At 45.4% G+C, this 21,104-nt stretch overlaps 4 protein-coding genes across 5 annotated transcripts; 1 reads left to right on the plus strand and 3 right to left on the minus strand.

The window, feature by feature from the left end:
- Positions 1-313: 313 nt before the first annotated feature.
- On the minus strand, positions 314-2,071 carry LOC147049547 (large ribosomal subunit protein eL22-like). The gene is made up of 4 exons (XM_085923894.1): positions 1,920-2,071; positions 1,498-1,611; positions 984-1,108; positions 314-497 (listed from the first exon to the last, which is right to left on the minus strand). The coding sequence occupies exons 1-4, from the start codon at positions 1,929-1,931 to the stop codon at positions 356-358; spliced, it is 393 nt and encodes a 130-aa protein (XP_085780020.1). The 5' UTR covers positions 1,932-2,071; the 3' UTR covers positions 314-355.
- Positions 2,072-3,026: 955 nt separating this feature from the next.
- On the plus strand, positions 3,027-16,422 carry LOC147049548 (RING finger protein 207-like). The gene is made up of 18 exons (XM_085925024.1): positions 3,027-3,142; positions 4,088-4,278; positions 8,707-8,839; positions 8,910-9,054; positions 9,313-9,394; positions 9,552-9,627; positions 9,864-9,989; positions 10,615-10,661; positions 11,386-11,458; positions 11,550-11,618; positions 11,703-11,771; positions 11,855-11,961; positions 13,056-13,218; positions 13,278-13,463; positions 13,525-13,576; positions 13,876-13,993; positions 14,349-14,444; positions 14,792-16,422. The coding sequence occupies exons 2-18, from the start codon at positions 4,088-4,090 to the stop codon at positions 14,850-14,852; spliced, it is 1,794 nt and encodes a 597-aa protein (XP_085781150.1). The 5' UTR covers positions 3,027-3,142; the 3' UTR covers positions 14,853-16,422.
- On the minus strand, positions 5,834-8,125 carry zpr1 (ZPR1 zinc finger). Its single transcript, XM_085925028.1, has one exon. It carries the CDS (start codon positions 7,937-7,939, stop codon positions 6,605-6,607), a length of 1,335 nt encoding a protein of 444 aa, XP_085781154.1. The 5' UTR covers positions 7,940-8,125; the 3' UTR covers positions 5,834-6,604.
- On the minus strand, positions 15,944-20,656 carry agtrap (angiotensin II receptor-associated protein). 2 transcript variants are annotated; one of them, XM_085925025.1, is made up of 5 exons: positions 20,293-20,656; positions 19,745-19,779; positions 19,484-19,592; positions 19,121-19,331; positions 15,944-17,104 (listed from the first exon to the last, which is right to left on the minus strand). In XM_085925025.1, exons 1-5 carry the CDS (start codon positions 20,317-20,319, stop codon positions 16,980-16,982), a joined length of 507 nt encoding a protein of 168 aa, XP_085781151.1. In that variant the 5' UTR covers positions 20,320-20,656; the 3' UTR covers positions 15,944-16,979. The 2 variants fall into 2 exon arrangements, with proteins under 2 accessions (XP_085781151.1, XP_085781152.1); XM_085925026.1 differs by lacking the exon at positions 15,944-17,104 and adding an exon at positions 17,624-18,096.
- Positions 20,657-21,104: the final 448 nt, after the last annotated feature.

Here is a 21,104-nt window from a genome sequence, read left to right on the forward strand (position 1 = left end):
GTTTTTTTTCTGTCTTTCATTTTCTTTGCACTTCTTGAATACTATTTTTTTCTATACTTTTTCTTTTGAAACACTTTTACTATTTAAAAGATAAAGCTCAGGTTTGATGTCTCAATCCAGCATGTTCAGCGTTGTGGTTGTATCTCATCCAACTGCATTGGATCATCGATGGCTGTTATATTCTGACCCCTGAGCCTAAAAATGATAATCTGACCTCGGTGGTACACCACCTCTGCCCAAGACTTTGTTAGTATATTTGGGAATTTGGGCACCTCTTCCTGGACTAAAATGAAAATAAAAGGCAGGATTACACTTCCATCTTTGGGACGTTTTATTGAACATGTCGTCGTCGGCTTTAGTCCTCCTCTTCCTCCTCTTCGTCCTGGTTGATCTGGAAATAGCGCAACTCGTAGCTCTCCTTGGTGTTGGCCACCACACGCAACCAGTCCCGCAGGTTGTTCTTCTTCAGGTACTTCTTGGTCAGATACTTGAGGTACCTGGCAGGTGCACCCGCAATAGGAGATATTATGACACAACAGCGATAATTTTTTTTTGGGGGGGGGGGGGGGGGATTTTGACTTGCATTCATACATTCCAGAGCCTGGTTTCGTTGCAGTTTTGTGAAGGGCACAAAAAACAAACGTTGCTGTGTGTCGCCCTCTAGCGGTAAGAGAACACACTGTACGGCAAAAGACTTCATGAAAATTGAGACAACAATCCTCCTTGAATTTGAGTCACTTTGAGACTTTCTTTCGGAGATTGTAATCCGTCCACGCACGCACACATACACACATACAATCCAAAATCAATTCATTAGTTAATTTCAAAAATGCCTGAAGAAATGTATGAAGATGTCAAGAAAACAATCATCAAGTCAGATTTGAGCAGGCGCAACCGTCGTAAATGGAGGACCGCACGTAGTCACGTTCAAAACTAACAAGGTGTTGATGACATTTCTTGTTTGTAGAGAAACACGCACATACCTTTTAGAAAAGGGAACTTCAGAGTTGACAGCAATTTTACTCTTGCTCCTATCGATGGACACCACGCCGCCGCCAAGGCTTCCCGCTTTGCCGTTGACTTTGATGCGCTCGTGCAAGAATCTCTCCTGTTGAGGGAAGAATGACAGCAAATGACACACACAAGACGGAGCCAACCGGTCTGGTGGTGGGCCAGTTGATTTGAGGCACATAAACTTCACCTCGCAAAATGAGAGGATGGGGTGGGTGTAGATGCTGGACCAAGTCGAAAGACAAAAGCTACTATTTCGATACAAAATGTAAGTTGGAGTTCTTATTTCACATCACAGTATGTTGGCCTCATCTGCAAGTCTGCCATTTGTTTTGCGACTTGTTTACATCCAGCAGACTATTTGCGTCATTTCTTCTTCATTGCTTTCCTACTAAATAAACACTTTTGCGCCTAGACCTCAGACAGAGACCTGAAATTGCTCATGTTACAGATGTTAGGCAAGAACAAGTTTTGAGCTCAACTCACAAAGTTGGCAGCGTCCATGATGCCATCCTCCACCGGATGCGTGCAGTCCAGCGTGAACTTTAAGACTTGCTTCTTCCTCTTGCCACCGGCCTTCTTAACCATCACATGCTTCTTCTAATGAGACACAACACGCAGCCAGTTAAATCCACAAGATACAGCTGAAGGAGACATACATAAATTGTTTCGTTATAAATCATCACGCTACGCAACACATCTAACTAGGCTGACTGGGTTGCAGCTGTTGCTAAGCTATCGTTAGCAATAACATTTTGGACAAGCAGCGCGAAACGAAGACGCCGAGTAGTGGCAAAACTCCCCCGATGGGCAGGTGAGACATTCGGCTATTGTCACACTCTTCCGGTGAGGAAACATGTTAGTATTAAGTTATCGCGTGCGGGTAGTTTGATCGCCCAAGTACTTACAATCGGCGCCATGGCTGACACGTTCAGCGAAAAGGAAGTAGGGGGCGCTGCGCAGGACGTGTCATACCTCCCTGCGATAGCCAGCTCGGATCGATGACTCGGTGGTCGATTCAGTTAACAACAACAATAATAATAATATCCATCCATCCATCCATCCATCCATTTTCTGAACCGCTTTGTCCCCACGGGTGTCGCGGGCGTGCTGGAGCTTATCTCAGCCGTCATTGGGCAGCAGGCGGGGGACACCCTGAACTGGTTGCCAGCCAATGGCAGGGCACACAGAGACAAACAACCATTTGCACTTGGGACAATTTGGAGTGCTCAATCGGCCTACCAAGCATGTTTTTGGGATGTGGGAGGAAACCGGAGTGCCCGGAGAAAACCCAATATGTCTTGTCACTGTGGGATAGTGGGGAACGAAATTTCAATCTCGTGTGTCTTGGTATGTGAAGAAATTGACAATAAAGCAGACTTTGACTTTAAAATTTCCGCCAGTGTTCACATTTTTAAATGATAAACGATTTTTAAACACTTCTAGAAAATATCACTGCTGAGCTATTTTTAGAACACCCCTGTGGGTTACTTATGTGATCATGTGATCCTTGCGTGGTGGTGACCCCATGGTGACCCCTGATTTATGCGTTGCCATATACATCGTTGGAGTAGTATTGACAAACCACCACCAAGGTAATATTTTCCTATTAGATATGGCATTGAACACAAAAACACCATATTGGTAAGTTTTTCAGTGACCAACAGTGGAGAGGTTCTCCACAAATATCTGGCAAATTCACAATGCTGAATGTTGAATATGCAGCAAGGGGGTTCACCGCCAATTCCGTTTTTCTACCAGTGGAAATTGTGTTGGCCGAATGGACGTTCCACTGCGTTTAGGCCTTACGATGCCATTTTCACACCTTCATTGGCACCCCACGTGCACTTGGACTGAGTCCTCGTCACTTATATGTCCCTTCCCTGTTGCACGGGGTGGTGGCATGAGGCGTGTGCCGTCAGCTGCCCGGCAGAGGCGGCCCGAGGGCCTACTATTGAAGCATTGTTGTCATTCCTGCTGAGGGGGGGGGCAGGCTGATAGCGCCGCTGAAAGGTAAGACAGCGGCTGGCCTTTGCGCTTGCTGGACACTTTGGCTTTGTTCCGTCTGAGCTGGTTTCTTTTGTGTTGTCTGTGGATTTTCTCGCGCTGAAAGCACCAATCCCATGTCAAGGTAAGAGCGCAGCCCCAGTTGTTTTTATTTTAATCGCTGTGGGAGTTATTTGATTCCCGCTACACTAACAGCAAGCTAGCTGCGACTGTATGAAACATGTTACAGTTTCTTGGCTTGCGGTGTGACTTTTAAAATAGACTTCGATCCCTTTTCTATAGTGCTTAACCGCATTTGGGTGACGGCCCGGTGAGACGAGAGGCAGGGGACACCCTGGCCTGCTCGCCAGTCACTTGCAGGGCAGTGAACCACCACATTTGATATATATATTTATATTCATTTAAATGTAATATTTATATTACATTTTATATATCGATTTTTATATATCCGCATCAGTAAGCTGTGCTTAGCTTTGACGTGACAGTGTTACAAACATCGTAGTTCAGCTGTGGCTTGAAAGTGGCTCTGGAATTTCACCTGGGCCAGCTTCTAAGTCATGAATGGAGATACCTGATGTGAAGCGGTTCATATGTAAATTAGCCAAATTGTGACATTACATCTGGCAACATTACAAAAGGGAGGAACATCAAAGCAATTTAATTATAAATCTGACATGGAACACACCCTTTACGGCACTGGTGTCAAACTCAAGGCCCGGGGGCCAGATACGGCCCGCCACATCATTTTATGTGGCCCGTCAAGACAAATTGTGCATCAAATTCTTGTGTCATTACTACAATTGCAAATTGTCTTCACTTTTAAGAATATCTTTTTTTTTTTCATCAGTTTTTACTCGTCTGATTTGAAAACAAGTTATTTGTCAGTTTGTTTTGTAGCTTTTACTGTATATAACATGAGGTGCTCATACATTTATTTGGGTTGACAGTCATAATGGCCCTCCGAAAGATGCTATGACTACAATGCGGCCCGCGAAAAAAATTACTTTGACACCCCTGCTTTAAGGGAAGAGAAGGAAAACTCGCTGACTCATTTGGGGCCCCGCCACAGATGGCCGGAGGGATCGTCAGCAATTTGGACAACTTGTGCAACGTGGACTGCGCCAATGTGCACCCCCTAGTGTGCCACCTTTGCCACCAGCAGTATCAGTCGCCATGTCTGCTAGATTGCTACCACATCTTCTGCGCCCGCTGTTTGCTGGGCCGGACCAACGACAGTCGACTCAGCTGCCCCCTCTGCGGGTAAGAGATCCAAGCGTAACTCAGGAGTCCAAAGCGCCATTATTGTAACTAGATGATTTTAAAAAAGGATTTATTCCACAAATAATGTTTGCCCACGGGCTACTGGAGATGTAATAGCTAATCAAAAATGCTACTTAGTATCTAAGCTTTTCCCAACCAAATGTGGAGAGACTCTGTTCCCAAATCCACACACAATTCACAACAAAATTGACTTTTTATATACTTTTACAATATTACAGTATCATTGAAGACAAAATTGTAGATTACAAATCCATCCATCTATTTTTTGAACCGCTTAGTCCTCACTGGGGTCACGGGTGTGCTGGAGCCTATCCCAGCCATCATCGGGCAGTAGGCGGGGGACACCCTGAACCGGTTGCCAGCCAATCGCAGGGCACACAGAGACGAATAACAATTTGCACTCACACTCCACACCTAGGGTCAATTTGGAGTGCTCAATCGGCCTACCAAGCATGTTTTGGTTGATGTGGGAGGAAACCGGAGTGGCCGGAGAAAACCCACGCGGGCCCGGGGAGAGGTGAGGTGGACGTGCTACCCAGTGCGCCACCAAGCCGCCCAGATTACAAATCAACCTCGGAAATGTTTTAAATAGACAAGTATTCTCGTCCAAATTGACCCAAAGCGTACTTACACTTGTGTGGATCATGAACAATACTTCAAGGATTCCTCCTCGAAGTCTAACAAATGAAGTGTTAACAGCCAGATGTCAAAGGTCAAGGGCTGATTGTCGACTTACAGCATGTGCACTCACGATGACACAATTGATGCAATTTGAGCCGAGCACAGCAACCCCGTCCGCTGGGATCCACGCATTGGTTGTGCCGCATTTGGACCGTTGGGGGAGAATTCTGCGGCTTTCGGTGAGTGTCGGTTCTACGTTTCGGTTGGCCCACGCTCAGTCAGGTTTGAGTGGCTGGAACAGCTGCCGGGATCGAGGAGTCGGTGTGTGTGTGTGTGTGTGGGGGGGGGGGGGTCGTCTCAGTCTCAGATTTAGCTCTACGAGTCACACCGCAAAAACAAAGTGTAGCGGCATTTGGCAACATAGCCAGCAGCTTACAGCAAATCAAACGCGGTCACATGATAGCAATCCATTTCATTCCGATGAAATGGTACAGCAACCTTCAAGCCGGGGTCACGCCGTGTGAGGCGGTCTTGAGCGTGATCATGAGTTTACCGTTAATATCAAAGAAAAAGTTATGATCTTCTGGTCAACTTTACACTTTTTTTAGAATTAGAATGAATATTTTTCAATCTGGGGAAAAATAAAAAAATAAATCCCTTTTTTGAGTACTCCAAAAGAATGTCATTTATGGGAACTACTCGCATGAAATTCAGATTTTCTTCCTGCCTTGTCAACAATATTGATGCCCAAATTCACTGGAAAGATGAGACGTAAATTCAAATTGTTTGCAGTCGCATTGATTGCGGACCACCGCAAACTATAATATTCAGGTCTGTCAATCAAATGTTCATGTGTGACTGTGTTTTATAATCAATTTGGGTTGATACGGGAATACAGAGATGAGCCATCCTCAAATGTTGATAACATCATGACACCTTTATTTCAAAAGCATTTTGGACTTCAATGTCAACACATTATCTTTGAAACATGAAGCATTCGTTTCAGTGGGGTAGGCTGTCTCAAACTGTCCCAAAAATTATCAGCAGGGCATCCAAATAAAATATGACACAATTATATAAGTGCCTTCTTGAAAAAAATGCCCAGTTGAGTTTTTTACTTTGAGTGCTGTTCTGATCAATTATGTTGGCAAATCTAAAGCAAGACAAAATCCTCGAGCTCCCTCTTTTCGCTGCACCGTAACCGAAAATATTTCTTCCTGGCCAATGAATAATGATCATGGGAACCTGGTCCGAGTATTTCATTGATATCCTACTAGTGCTTTGCATTTGCCATGTACAGGCGAGCTTTATGTCCTCACTATAAACAATTAAGGACCCAAGAAGAAGGACCTGGGCGCATGAGGAAAACTATGATACGAGTGGATTGATATGTGCAAGGTGAAGTACGAGATGTTATTTGCTAGAACTTAAAAGTTGTGAACGAGTGGCTTTGCTTTCTCTCAATAGTAGCTAGGCAGAGCGCCCTTGTTCCAATTGCACACAAGTGCACGAGTGACGATGCAACGTGTACACAGGCAAAGAAGCAAGAGCACTAGTAGGGTAAAAACATCAAATGGAACTGAGATTGTCCTGCTCAACTCAAAAACGTGATGTCATAAGACACAAACATGAGATTGGAGGTAAATCTGAGATTGACGGTTTTGGGGGCAGCGCTGTCTTTTCTTCATTCGTCCTCCTGATAGCCTTCCGTCTTCATGTCGTTCAGCCCGAGCTCTTCGTTCTGCTCGTACGTGCGCTCATACGTCTCCACGGTCATCTCCGGGTCGGCCTCGGGCGCGTACACGTTCTCCAGGTAGCTGTTGCCGGTCGGGTCGTCCAGGATCAGGTGGGCCTTCATCTGCCCTGCAACGATGCTGTCGATTTTGTCGCCGAACTCTGTCAGCTTCTGCGCGCGGGTCGAGTCGCCGCTGTCCCCAAATACGAAGGGATTCTTGGCCACCACCAGGTCCTTGATGTCTGTCAAGAGGCCCTCCACTGTGGTGAATTTGCCACACACCGCCGCCATGCCCAGCTCAAAGTCCAGCTCGGGGATGGAGACCGAGCAGGTCTCTGACTTGAGCAGGTCCCTCGTCATATCGGGCGGGGCGGTGATGTTCAGGATGATCTTGGTGCCTTTCTCCTCTGTGGCGCCGCCCGACTTGACCTCGTTGGTGCGGTGGCCACAGGCGTCGCAGTTGGTGGCCATGATGATAGCCTCCTTGAAGTGGGGGATATTCACCAGCTTCATGTTGGTGGAGGCCGGTGCGTTGCACTCGGGGCAGTTGGTGTTGAAGACCAGCACCTCGCCCCGCATCGTGTCCAGGTCGTCACCGGGCGGAGGCTCGTCGTCTGGCTCGTCATCGGCCCGCAGGCCCAGCTGCTTCTCCTGCTGCACGCTGCGCCGGAATGACGACACCGTCAGGGCCTCGTCCTTGAGCGGGGCGAACGGGTTCTCCACAAAACTGTTGCCCGACGGATCCTCGATCACCACGGTGAATGGCTCCTCCACATCTTTTAATTTCTTCAGCTTCTGGAGGAACTTGTGGATTTTGCCAGCCACTTCGGGGTCTGCTTCCTGCCTGGCCGCTTGGTCTTGCTCTAGTCCGGCTACGGCTCGGTCCAGAATGCCCTCCACTGTGCTTAATGCACCTTTCTGTGAAAACGGAGGAATCTCGAAATCCAGCTCGGGTATCCTGGTCGTTGCACTGTCCATTTTGACCACCTCGCGGTTTAAATCGCTTTTACTTGTGACTTTGAGCGTGTAGCACACGCCCTGCTCCTGAATGCGCCCCGCGGACTGGATTTCGGTGTTAGACCAACTGCAATTGTCACAACTGAACGAGCTGACGATGATTTCTTTAAAGAAGGGGATTTTGGTGAGGAGCAAACGAGTGGTCCCATTTAGGTAGCAGTTCATGCACAAGCTCTCGATCTCGGTGGGCTGCCAGTCTTCGTCGTCGGCGCTCAGGTCTTTGAAGACGCTCCCCCCTCGAACGTATTCCTGGGCAATGACAGACATCTCGTCGTATCGATGAAAATCTTTCTCGCTGGCTTATATGGTTGAAATGTCGTTTGGTGCTGAGCCGGTGGACGATTCTAGAAGGCACACAGTCAACACATGCGAGCAGTGACGTTTGCACTGCGTCTTCCGCATTTTCTTCTTCGGCGTGAGCGACTTGTGAAGCCTCTGCTTCCTCCTCAGATTTTTCAGAGTACTGCAACTGCTTTGTGCTTTCCTAACTTCGCTTGTCATGGAATCTTTATGAATTGATTTGTACCATTTCCACCATAATCTTCCCTCTCTCGGCTGCTTTTTTTTTTTTTTATCTGTAGGACACATTGGTTTCTAGGAATTAATATGAATATGCGCTCAATCAATAAAGTTGAGTTTTAAAGAATATAATGTTTCAAAACGTCTTACGTTATGAAGAATAAATGAATACTTTTCATTTATGACAAGTTTTTCCCTCTGTATATACTGTATACTGAATCCGTAAAATGAATAAATGAATGAATTATTAAATAAATATGTCAATATTATTTTCTAATTGAAAAACATAAGAGTGCCTTTCAGGTTGGCATTTTAGTTCATACAGATCATTTGAGGGGGTTTGCTTTTGACTTATTTTTGCTGATATGTATTCACTTTTTTCACGGTGCACTTATTAAGTGCTTTAGGAATTCAAAATTGAGTTATATTGGGCACTGGATTTAACTTTCAACTGTATGGGAATCAGATGATTTTATTACTTTTAGACAGTTGACATTTTTTTTTACTTTTTGCAGATATCTATCCATCATTAAAGGGAACAACAGCCTCCCGCCAGAGGACCGTCTGCTCAAATTCCTGGTGGATAACAACGCAGACGCTGATGAGATTGTACAGTGTGCCAACTGCGACCAGGAGAGCAACAAAAAGGTTCAAAGCGCTAAAAATGTTTTTGTCACAAGTTCTGATTGTGATCTTTCCAACATTGCTTTGTGTTCAGGACACAGGCGTGATGTACTACTGCAACACTTGTAACCAGCCACTGTGCTGCGCCTGCAGGGAGCTTACGCACAAGGCCCGAATGTTTGCCCACCACGACATTGTTACGTTGTCCAAGCGCAGCAAAGCCAAGCACAGGAAATGTGGTGAGTGATGCTTGGGAAAACTCGTCCATGATGTCAAATCTGGCAGTGGTGAGAGGTCAACAAGACCAGCAAGCGCTTCTCCGCTGACCCAACGACTATCAGAAGCACTGAACTACATTTACAACCTAAATTGGAATATTTATTCCATGACATGTGCTTCCATTCATTCCCAACAGTCTTTCCCATGAGTGCTTCAACAGTCATTTGGAACTTTTGAGTTAAACTCAGTGAATATGTATGTGTGTGCATGTTTGTCAGTTCTGCACGAGGAGCCCTACATCCTCTTCTCCACCGAGAACAAGTCCATGCTCTGCATCAAGTGCTTCAGAGATATGCAAGTGTGAGTGAACGCGCCGCACAAAACCTATTTGACGACACAACGCTGTCCTCATTCTGACATCATCTGACATCACCTTCCCTCGGTGTGTGCGTGTGTGCGTGTGTGTGTGTGCGTGTGTGTGCGTGTGTGTGTGTGTGCGTGTGTGTGTGTGCCTTAGGGAGAGTCGCACTCACTGCATTGACATTGAGACGGCCTACATGCAAGGATGCGAAATGTTGGACCAGGCCGTACTGGTAAGAGAGGTGGCATTGAGAGCTGTGCCCAGGTGGCAAAAGTAATCACACTTGAGTATCAGTAAAAAGGACTCCAAACTGTTTCAACTCCATACTCGATACTCGTAAAGTGTACCGATCCTATCAGTCTAGATCTCAACAGGAATGGGCTTCATCTCGCTAAGAATTCATTTGAATTAATTTGTTAGTGCCCCATCTGGACTTGCGTGTAATAATTTAAAAGTCTCGACTTGCAGGTTGTTAAGGAGCTGCAGACGTCCACCCGAGAGGCCATCTTCCTGCTGAGGTCCATGATAGGCGAAGTGTGTCTGAACGTGGAGGAGGAGGAGAGTGCCATCTGCTCTCTCTTCAACAGTCTGCAGGTAATCGAGTGAGTCCATCTTAAGTGCAAGCAAAACAGTTTTTTGCAAATGTGGTGACATGGATTCATGTAGAAATGCAAGGCGGTTAATGGCCCCTTTAGCAATGTGGACAATACAATGAATGGACTATAACAGGGGTGCTCACACTTTTTCAGCATGCGAGCTAAAACAACCAAGTCAAAATGATCTACCTACACACCACAAAAATGCAAAACATAAAACTATTTTCAAATGTATGAAGGATTCTTTGTATGTACAATGTATGTTGATGTACCTTGCATAATTGAATAGGCCACTATTGCACAACACACATCATAAATATTGAATTTTTTTGTAATTATACGATGATAGGCTGACAAAAAAAAAATTAACGTCACGCTGCGATCGACCAGTACTGCCTCCGCGATCGACCAGTAGATCGCGATCGACGTAATGAGCACCACGGACTATAATTTCAATCTCGTGCGGCAAAGAAAAATGTCACCACTGGAGGTCGCTGTGGAGCTAACTGCGATACAACCGAGACTGTTGACCATTGTTAAAGCGCAGTACACTTGGTGAATATTTTCACACTTGTGAGGATGTGTTGAGCCTTCCGAGCAGTCTATGCTTTTGCGTTTTGCAGGAAAAACTGGCTGAGAGGAAGAAGATTCTGCTGAAGACTGCACAGAGGTACAACAGACTCAAGTATCATCACCACGACCAACAATAAAAAGTAGCCCGAAAATGCTCACAACAAAAAAGTCAGAGGTTTTAACTTAAAATTGCCGTAAACCGATTTAACATAAACTTTTTGCTTGGTTATAGAAAAACAAAAAAGAAAACGGTACTGATATAATAGTTGGATTAAAATGTATTCCACGTACAAGTTAAAGATGACTGATTGGCGTCCATTTGCAATAAAACATTACAGCTATCAATGTTGAACAAAACAGGTCGACTATTTTCACTGATTTCCACCATTTCGGTTTGCGAGGAAAATGGTTCGTTTGCGCCCTACGGATGTTTTGTGCCATTGGATGGAAGCGGTCCAGCTCAACCGACTGCTGGGCCGGTCGCTTCCTGGAAGGCCGAGCCAGGCTATTTGAGTTGCGATTTACGTGCAGTTACAGGAGAGCACTGACAGATCGACTTGTCAACAAATGGGCCACGTCCACAATTGCGCCTCATCATAGCGCTGTCATGAAAAAAATGATTCGATTCATCGTTCCACCTCTAGAATCAATTCTATCCTGATTTGAGAGTCGTGAATGAGCAGTTACTCACTACCAAACGATTTCTGTCGATGGAAATATTCCAAACGTTTGGCGAGGGCTGAATATGTGCAACCTGATGAAATCCCTGTAATGTATAGCAATGACGAGGTGTGTGCGCGCGTGTGCTTGTTTGTGCTCAGCCAACACGAGGAGAAGGAGAAAGCACTCAAAGAGCAGCTCTCACACCTCACCTCGCTGCTGCCAACACTCCAGGTAGTCAACAAACACACACACGTCAAGCGTAATCTTATCTTGAAAGCTCCCATTTAAAATCTTGCTTCAAACTCTTCATTCGTGCTTGCAGGTTCATCTGGTCACATGCTCGGCCTTCCTAAGCTCAGCCAACATGTTTGAGTTTCTGGACATGGGTTACGTGAGTGAGCGAGAAACGTTCCGACAGCAGTCTTCACATGGGACCGTTCGATGGGCTGGATGAAGATGTTTTTTGCTTCCTCAGCAACTGATGGAGCGACTGAAGCGGATCGTCAAGCTTCCCCACCGCCTCAGACCGGTGCAGAGCAGCAAAGTCAGTACAAAGTCCAGCGAGATCTTTGCTTTGAAATCGTCCGACTTCCCACCATAACGGCATAGCGTCCACCCTCCCGTCAGATCAACACTGACTACCGCAGTGAGTTCGCCCGCTGTCTGGAGCCGCTGCTCCTGATTGGCCAGCGGCGCGCCCCTTCGGTGGCCGGCTCTTCCAGCGTGGCCACGAGGTGAGATCATTTCCGACATTGTGTTTTCCGTGTCAATTGTTCCGGGAAAAGCCGACGAGACGGCGGGAACATTTGGCACTTTGCGAAGCATCCTGACTCGCAATCCCCCCAAAAGGTTTGCGATTACACCGGACGACGGGGGTTTTGCTAACACTCTGATGCGTCCTGAATGGGTTTGTCGACGGCGTCTCGCTAAGTGCAGTGCGAAAAGTCCTTCGATTTTTCTGTGAAGTGAGTAGAAGTAAAAAGACACCCGAACAACAGATACACAACAGATAGAAGTAAAGAGACGTGAAAAATCAATTCAAGGACACAGCGACCAAGTCTTTGTACTTGGGCACTCTCACAAGAAAGAAAGGATTGAAAACAATCAAGTCTTCCTTCAACTTTGTGTCCTTCCCCACATGTAATTCCATCACGCCGCTCACCATTCAACACGCAGAGAGGCCCGGGGATCGGCCGCGACTATTTTTATCATAATTTCACAGAACCCTCTGGAATTAATCTGCGAGTTGGCACGTCACAGCGGCTTTGTTCCAGGCCGTTTGATGTCACTGGGCGGGCGAGGCATTTATTAAGAGCTGGGCGCGGTGCGGCGCGTCCTGGAGTCCGGCTCCGTGTCTTTAGCGCAGCTTTTCGTCTTCGAGCATCCGTGACGACTGATCGATAAATCAGCGTGAGTTGCCGCTGTGCACGTTTGTCGCTCTGCGCTTTTGACCTTCGAACGCCGGTATGCCTGTCGAGCATGACTACTTCTCGATGACCTTTCGATGGAATTCAAAACGTTGCATCCTCAGCTATTCATCAAAAAGATGATCAATTTGCTTTTAAGTTGAACCTGGGTCGTCAGTGCGAAGTTACCGCCAAAATCAAACTATCTGTAACGTGTTTGATTTGAAGGGTCGTTCCACCAAATTGGTGCCATTGACTTTGATTTGTGTCTTTTGGATTGAGTTCAAATGGGTGCCTCATTTTCCCGTACTGGCGCTCGCGGTCTGCGCCGTGTTGCTGTAAAATGGCCGAGCGTGCCAAAAGAAAGCGGCAGTGATGGATATTTTCCCCGCCTCACCTCACCTCACCTCACCTCACCTCAGGCTGCAGTCGCCTCTCTCCACGTCTCTCAGCGAGATGCCGCTCGGCTCCGTGTTCGGCAGGAGGCCCACGTCTCACCGCAACATCTGCACCAAGGTGCTGCTGGCCGAGGGGCGCGAGACGCCCTTCACCAAGCACTGCAACAACTACGAGAACTCCTACAGGGTGAGTGCCCCGGCCACCATCAACCGTGACGGTTCTAAAACGCACGTGCGTGCCTGCAGACGCTTCAGAGCGAGATCCAGAGCCTGAAGGACCAGGTCCAGGAGCTGCACCGAGATCTTACCAAGCACCACTCCATTATCAACACGGAGCAAATGGGCGAGATACTGGACCGCTCGCTGCACATCGACAGCCGGATTGGGTCCCAATACACCACGGTGGAGACCATGAGGGCCATGTTTGAAGAGGTTGTCTTCATCCTTTCCAGCTTTTCACTTTGACATGCTTGTCACAGTTTTCCTTTCACAGATTTGGGACGAGACCTTTCAGAGGGTCACCAATGAGCAGGAGATCTACGAAGGTTTGTCTCGGTTGACTGACTTTTTCTCCACACAAGAATTTATGTCGGTGATTATAGTTAAATTGTCTGTCTACATGTGTCACTGCACTGTTTATGTTCAAATATTCTTTCTGATGTGAACTATTTGCCTATGCTTAATGACCGTCGAGAAACCGATTCAAATAACCGAAACCTCAGCTGGGGATAATCTTTCAGACAGAATGAGACCTTTGCTGACCTCGATCGGTGCTCTCATCTGCCACGATTGTCGCTATGTGTGGGCACCAACAGTTTCATTTGTTCCGTTTGGACCTTTGCAGCCCAGCTTCACGACCTGATGCAGCTGAAGCAGGAGAACTCCTACTTGACCACCATTGCCAGGCAGATCAGCCCCTACATCCTCTCCATTGCCAAGGTCAAAGAGCGACTGGAACCCAGGTGGGGGATTGTGCTTCACGTATCTTCCACAATGTTTACCTTCCATCCATGTCATCAAAAATATTGACTTATTTAGGCATGAACTGATTTTCTCTTCATCCTCTGTGAATTAAATGTCAACAATTAAATGGGTTTGCATCATGTGCAAAGAAAATTAATTTTGGTGAGTTTTCAATTTAGCTTAGCATTAGCGTTCTGAGACAACAGAAATGCCTTCTTCTTTTAAATGCACTCAGCTGACACCTACAGGCCTGAAAAGGATACCGCTGACTCAAATGATTGTTCCGTATCCAAAAACGAGACATCGTCCAGTGTCGCACGTCATGAACATTTATTTTTTGTCAATATTTTGTAGGCTTCAGGAGCCCAAAGAATGCCGTGATGACCGCACTGAAACCATGTTGAAGATTTACAAAGACTGGACAACAATGGCAACAGAGAGTCAAGACAGGTAAACCCAAATCCATTATGCACATCTGTTTTTTAGATTAGATTAAAATGTATTGTCAATGTACAGCACAAGTACAGTACAGCGAAAAGAACTTTGGCATCCAACCAGAAGGGCAAAAAGCAGTAAAGTGCAGAGTAAAAAGTAATACTGAGCAGCAGAGCATTTGCTCTCAATAATGTAGCTTGGGGGCCCCAAAAAATAATGTACATATATCAGTCACACTCTGGAGACAGAAGATGGAGATTGGGTGACTTATCAGAGCACAAAATGGAAGAAAAAAAAAAAGTGTTTCGAACAACAAAAGCAAATCTGCAGCCTCACCGAGCAAGTCTTCTTGTTGCCAACAGTGACAAGCAGACACACGTCTCAGAACAGGACAGGAGCAACCGCCCGCTCATGCTCAAGTGACACCACCTCCTACCAAACCTGGAGTACCGGACAATCTCCGAGGAGCAAGGCTGGGGGGGGGGGGTTGTCTGTCAGCAGGCGAGAAAACTTTGCGTGTCGGCGCTAAGTGGCCACGTCACGCCGCCGTCAGGGCCGCACTTCATTGTCACTCTCCTCAATGTCAGGTAACATGTATTGACAGAGATGAAATACTAGCTGTGGAAACATATTTCTAAGTCTAAGAGCATAATAAACTTCATGTGCAGAGAACACTAGCAACACACAAACACACACAACTAATAATCACCAATTGAGATAACTCACAGGGGTAAATCTGGCGATGCAACGCAACCTACACGTCAGGTTCCGGAGAAGACATGACCAGGTAACAAATACTGGAAAGGGTGACGCAACAGGATGTCATCAACCATAACTAGTAGCTTAGTGCCCTCTAGTGGCTGAAAGAAATATCTGCCAAGAGGTGTCGCTCCGTTCCGAAGGGGCCAAGTGTTAATGACTTCATACCAACCCAGTGTACCGTGGAATTACATTTTTTCCGCATGAAGAATTATTCCGATAGAATCAAAGCGTAGGAGATCGGCAAGGTACGAGCCATGGATTGATGAAACCAAAATAAAACTTGCTTTGGGTTTTGGGGTACGGTTTCTTGAGACTTTTTGGCTAGTTTACTCAATTTCTGTTTTGGTGAGTCTAACTTGTCTAGCGCACAAACTGCCGTGGATAATAATAAAGTCGTGACTAATGGAAGGAAAAAAACGTATTTACATTTCATTGACGGCCGTGAAAGTTGGGAAAATATCGAGTCGTTGTTTCGCCCGAGGGAAGCGCCGAGAAGGTCCGAGGTGCACGTTCATTAAAAATACATTTGTGACAGGCCGGTAACAAACGACCGCGTTCCCGCGTCGCCTCCCCGAGGTCGTTCATCACGCCCGATCCGACAGTCCACCGACCCGCTTTTCATTATTCTCCCGCTCGGAAGGTTATTCTACGCCACGGGAAAGTTTATTTTTGGTGTTGCGTTTTGGAGTATCGGGGGCAAGTGAGAAGCCATATTGCATGTTTTCAGCCCGTAATTGAGCATTAAAGATGGAGGAGAAAGATAAAGTGAAAGTTTAATCATCTTCACGAAGGGGAATTTAGGTCAGCAACGAAAGAGAAGAATACAATTACAGCAAAAAAGAAAACCCACACATATGATTATATAATGAGCAGCCCTTTATTTTTTAAATCACGCTAACAAGCCCTTAAGTGACTGAAATCTTTTCAGATAGCATTGGCCTCACAACAAAGTCAAGTGTTTCAACGTCTTAGGAAAACAAGAAATACCACAATAACATCTTTTATTTGGTAACTGTAGGACAAATATATCGATTTTTTTAAAGATGTATTTTATTTTTTTGTTCCCTGTAATTCCATATTGTGATGAATATGATTTGGGGTTAGTGTGCTAGCGTGTTTTCGACTCATGCTGTGAAGTTTCCCCCAAACGATGTGGACATTGTAGTCATCCAAAATTCAATGTTTCTATTTATTACGATGTGAGGCTTGCTTATGCTTGTATAAAAATAAAACACAAAAGGTAGCATAAAATGTGTGTACTGTTTAAAACGTGACATCGTAACTTAATGAGGTCTTTCCTTCTGTTGCTGAACATCTCAGGGGGGGGGGAGGATGGCGGCCGGCGACCGGCGTTTAGAAATTGACTTGCTGTTACCGCATCCCCCCTCAATTAGCCACGAGCGCGCGCGCGCCCTTGACTCAGAGGAGTCACGGGTGCGAGCTTGCTCTTATTAATCAACAGCTCCGGTTTACTAACCTTCCCCCACCTCTACATTCCTGTCCTCCATCTCAAATCCTCAATGAATCTTTAGGGTACAAAAATGTCATGCTTAATAAAAAAAAAAAAAAAAAAAATATTTGTGTGTACCTAACAAACTGTTGAGTGCAGACTGTACGTTAAATACAATTGTTAATTAAGTCCCACATACTAGCGCCACGGCAAATTACAAAACTTTATTTAAGATAAAAATGCAACTGGCAATGAACAATATTGATGTGAAAACACTTAAAAAATATTAAGAGCAACAACCTGAATAATAGCAGATAGGTAGCGCTAGCGTGCGGGCGTCAGTAGGCCCGTGCCGGCTTGACATCCTGCGCCTGGTTGAAGGGGTTGGCGGTGCTGGTGGACGCGTCCTGTTGGGGGTCGATGGATTGGTACGCTTCTCTGTTTCGGCTCATGGAAGGGAAACCTACAAGATGTCGGGACAAATACACACCCACCGTGACAAGACAATGAAGGCACAATGTCACAGACTTGCACTCATGTCTTTTGTTGTTCTTTGAAATCATCACTTATAGACAATGTTCATCACATTTATTGTAACATGTGCAAAGCGGGACACGCCTTCAATCAGCAACAAGTGATTGAAATATCAACAGTGGTGCACTGAGTTCCTACTTGAATCTGTACCGTGCCTATGATTGTAACTCAAAACACTTCAATTCAACATTGAAATGAATGGAAATGCATTTTATCTGTTCAAACCTTCTTTTTAAAAAAACAACAACATACGTTTTTTGTAGTGAATATAGCATTCAATAAAATGTTACTTTATAAAAGCATAGAGTAATGAACTGATGAGATAATAGTCCATCTAAATGGTGTTTTGCATCATTTGTTAGCATTAACTTAAGCTGACTTTAAATGGAAAGGTGTAACTGTCTTTGTTATGTGTTTAGTTTGGCAGCAAACCTCTAGGCGTGGCAATAAACAGCTCCAAGACTTTTTTATTTTATTTTTTTATTTATTACGTAACTGCCACTTCAAACCAAAATGTTGGCCGCATGACGACTCGTATCTCAAAAAAACTTAAGTCGGGTTACTTATATATAAAGGCACCACTGTATTATGATTACTATGCAAATATTCACACACGCGGGGCATCTGGAGATTGGAGGCATGAATAATACATGATGAGAACAAGCACCGACAAAGTCGGAAAAAACACACACACACACTCACACTTATAAATACACAAACAAACGACAGACAGAAACTAAAAAGTGTCTTCTTTGTCCTTCCTTGTTCATGAGCTCACTTCCTGCGTAGAGGGGAATGGAAGGGAGATGATTGGCAGAGAGAGTGGGGGGGTTGGGATCGGGGGGTGTCAATAGCGGCGGCCGATAAATGCACTGTCAGCACTGTCCGTTGTGCAGCGACTGTCCACTGAGGTCTCTAAGTCTGAGGTCAAAGGTAAAGGGGAGGAGGGAGGGAGGGAGGTTGGGAGGAGGAGACAAATGAGGACGTGAGAACATTCCCAGACGAGACACACACGGGGGGGCAATGTGGCATGCGAGGAAAGAAGGTTGGAAAATCTTCCACATGAAACCATTCACATCCACACAAACATTTTGCTTCATTTTCAAATATGATGCATTTTTTGAACGCAAACAAAATGTATTTTCAGTCCCTGATCATTGTCTTTTTGGGTGTTGCTTTTACAAGACTACATTTTCTTTATTTGTCTGATGTCAGATTTGAAGTGTTGTTAAGATGAAGCGGTTAGCCGGCCGGCTGATTGCGAGGCCGTTAATGCGCTTTAGCCTGCGGGGAACTCCTAAATGCTCCCGGATGCGGCGGGGCGCCAATTAAAAGGCACATCAGTCGCCGCACAGCTAATAAGCATCTCAAGTCTGCCGGCTGGCATCGGCATAGAACATCAATATGTGCTTCAATCAGCCAGCGCCACACAAACACAAAATATTCGACTGGGCAAAAACTTGGCCTGCTTTTCCAACTCTGCTTTGTCAGAGTGGAAAACTGCATAATGGACACCGCTTCGCTTTGAATGTGTCGGATGAAAGAGGACAATGCTAACCCCAACACTAAACCCAATACTGCCAACAACTCATCTTGACACCACTAAATTAAAAAAAATAAAATCTGACCAAGCCTCAAGCCAAATGCACTTGCCAGAGCTTGTTTTGTTTTCAAAGATGGATTTGCCTTCAGCGATTCCTGCGGGATGAAACCAATTTCCGATCCTGCAACGATGGCTCGCGCTTTGCGTGAAACTGTGTCTCCACGGTGGCAAAGTGGCTTCACGTGGTTTCATGCCATTTACAGTCTTGTGATTGTAAATGATCAAGTCTGTAAAACGGACAGCGTGACAATAGCGCAGCCATCTCAAAGGCCTTCACTTGGTGTGCTTAGAGGCAAAGCAAACCGAAGCCTCACCCCAAGTCCGCCAAGAACCGTCACTCACCAAAGTTGACGTTGTAATCGCCTCCTCGCTCGCGGTACATCTGGTAGACAAAGAAGCAGGAAGCGGGCTTGAGCAGCAGGCTCAGGATGGCCATACCGGCGCTGAAGCGGAACACGTCTCGTCCCTTTTCGGACGCCAGCTCACTCAACGAGTAGTAGATGCCAAAGTGGATGATATCCGTCAGGATGGTCATCGCCATCCCGATAAGAAACTTGCACACGACCAAAAAGAGAGAGAACGTACAACTGGGGCAAAAGTGAAATTCTTGAAAATTCTACAACTTCATCACAACCTCAACTTTGAAACCAATGCCAAAGAGGCCACATGTTGGTTTGGGCATGAAGAAGGACCGGTTAAGCTCACCATCAGCACGGCATCGATGGAGTCCCTGTGAGCGATGGCCCACACACCCACGGCCAGCACGCTGAAGTTGCCCCAGGCGAATGAGGTGGGCAGCCACGCCATGCAGCCCCTGGCCACGCGCACACACACACACACACACACACACACTTGAACACTGACACAGCATAGACCAACATTGGGTGCTTGTGTGGTTGGTGACCTATGGAGGGTCGACAAGGGGAGAAATTCCTCAAGTTTGTGAAGAAAAGCGTGTTCACTCACCAGACTGTAAGCAGCCAGTGCACCAGAACGATGGCCTGACAGGAAAACAAATTATAATGAGCAATTAAAAAAGAATCATAATAAATTACTGTTTTAAAAAGTAAAGAATTGAATGAATAAATTGAAAGTTAGAAAACAGAATATGTAGAAATCAATGCCCATGATAATGACCTGCACAAAACAATAGGAAGATGTTCAAGAAGTCACACTCATTAAAACAATCAAAAATATTTAATATTTCAATATTATTAGCCTGATTGAAATATGATTCAAATTCATTTGACTGCCCCAAATATTCCCTTTTGGGCCCCCAAGCCGTCGTTTGTAAACCCAACCCAGCAGTGACGTAGTGATGGTCGAGGTGTCATCAACAACCTTTCGGGATTCATTTGTTGTCTTCCCGTCACGCCCATTTGAATCCCTTGGAATTCATTCGAAATTCTCACTGGCAAAGCTTATGCGTTTTTATTTTTTTATTTTTCTAGGTGTGCTGAAGTTCTAAAAGGCGCCACGGGACTAGAAATCAAGAGTTGAAAAAGCCGACTCACCTTTAGATTGATAGCAGGAATTTCCATAACAGGCAGCAGGGCTCAAAGCTACTTGAGAGCTTGAAAATGAGGAACCGCACAGCGCACAAACTTTGTCTTTTTTCTTTGTCAGCCTCCCTCGTCTTGCAAACACAAACCATGTGACGGCACCCTGACTACTTCCCATGTGACACGCACACTCTCACAACCGCCTTCCGCTAACCCCCCCCCCACCTCTCATTAAAACGCAAACATAACTCTTTTCCACTCTTTGATGAAAATAGAAATATTTTCATGTTATCGGAAATTCAATCTGATTATTCCGACATCACTTGCATCAATTTATTTGACCTAGGGGATGTTAACGTACGTAAACAGCGTGTGGCTCACAGGCGTCAAAGTCAAAGCCCGCCACATCATTTTATGCGGCCCGCAAAACCAAATAAACTCAATGTTACAGGTTTAAATGCCAAAACTCTAAATTGTCTTTCCTCTTAATAACAGTGAGATCTTTTGTTAAAGCCACACTTTCAAAGTGAATTACAAAATTGTTCAACTTTTTTTTTACAGGATTGTGTATGTGATAATATAAGTCCTTATTGGCCCCATGAGGGAAAGCATGATGACGATGTGGCCCGCAAAAAACATTTGTTTGACACCTCTGGTGTAGCTTGTTCACTCTTCAAATTTGTCAGGCATAGTTTTACTGTTATTTAATGTTCTTTTATTGTTTTGACATATTTTCTGTACGCCAGTTAAAAAAAAAAAAAAAGCTAAAATGTGACCTGAAACATTGCCTGTCCAGTAAATTTTTATGGTTTGTTTCAATTTAC

The sequence above is a fragment of the Syngnathus leptorhynchus genome, chromosome 11 (assembly GCF_054491065.1).
Source record: "Syngnathus leptorhynchus isolate UIUO chromosome 11, UIUO_Slep, whole genome shotgun sequence".
In the NCBI taxonomy this organism is placed as follows: domain Eukaryota; kingdom Metazoa; phylum Chordata; class Actinopteri; order Syngnathiformes; family Syngnathidae; genus Syngnathus; species Syngnathus leptorhynchus.

Coding starts and splice junctions, on each gene's coding strand:
- LOC147049547 (XM_085923894.1), bottom strand. Junction 1,109..1,497: donor TCATGGACGCTGCCAACTTT/GTGAGTTGAGCT, acceptor TTCCCTCAACAG/GAGAGATTCTTGCACGAGCG. Junction 498..983: donor GAAGTTCCCTTTTCTAAAAG/GTATGTGCGTGT, acceptor TGCACCTGCCAG/GTACCTCAAGTATCTGACCA.
- LOC147049548 (XM_085925024.1), top strand. CDS start 4,088: ATGGCCGGAGGGATCGTCAGCAATTTGGACAACTTGTGCAACGTGGAC. Junction 13,577..13,875: donor TGAGCAGGAGATCTACGAAG/GTTTGTCTCGGT, acceptor GGACCTTTGCAG/CCCAGCTTCACGACCTGATG. Junction 13,994..14,348: donor AAAGAGCGACTGGAACCCAG/GTGGGGGATTGT, acceptor AATATTTTGTAG/GCTTCAGGAGCCCAAAGAAT.
- zpr1 (XM_085925028.1), bottom strand. CDS start 7,939: ATGTCTGTCATTGCCCAGGAATACGTTCGAGGGGGGAGCGTCTTCAAA.
- agtrap (XM_085925025.1), bottom strand. CDS start 20,319: ATGGAAATTCCTGCTATCAATCTAAAG. Junction 19,780..20,292: donor TTCCTGCTATCAATCTAAAG/GTGAGTCGGCTT, acceptor TTTTCCTGTCAG/GCCATCGTTCTGGTGCACTG. Junction 17,105..19,120: donor CGATTACAACGTCAACTTTG/GTGAGTGACGGT, acceptor GACATCTTGTAG/GTTTCCCTTCCATGAGCCGA.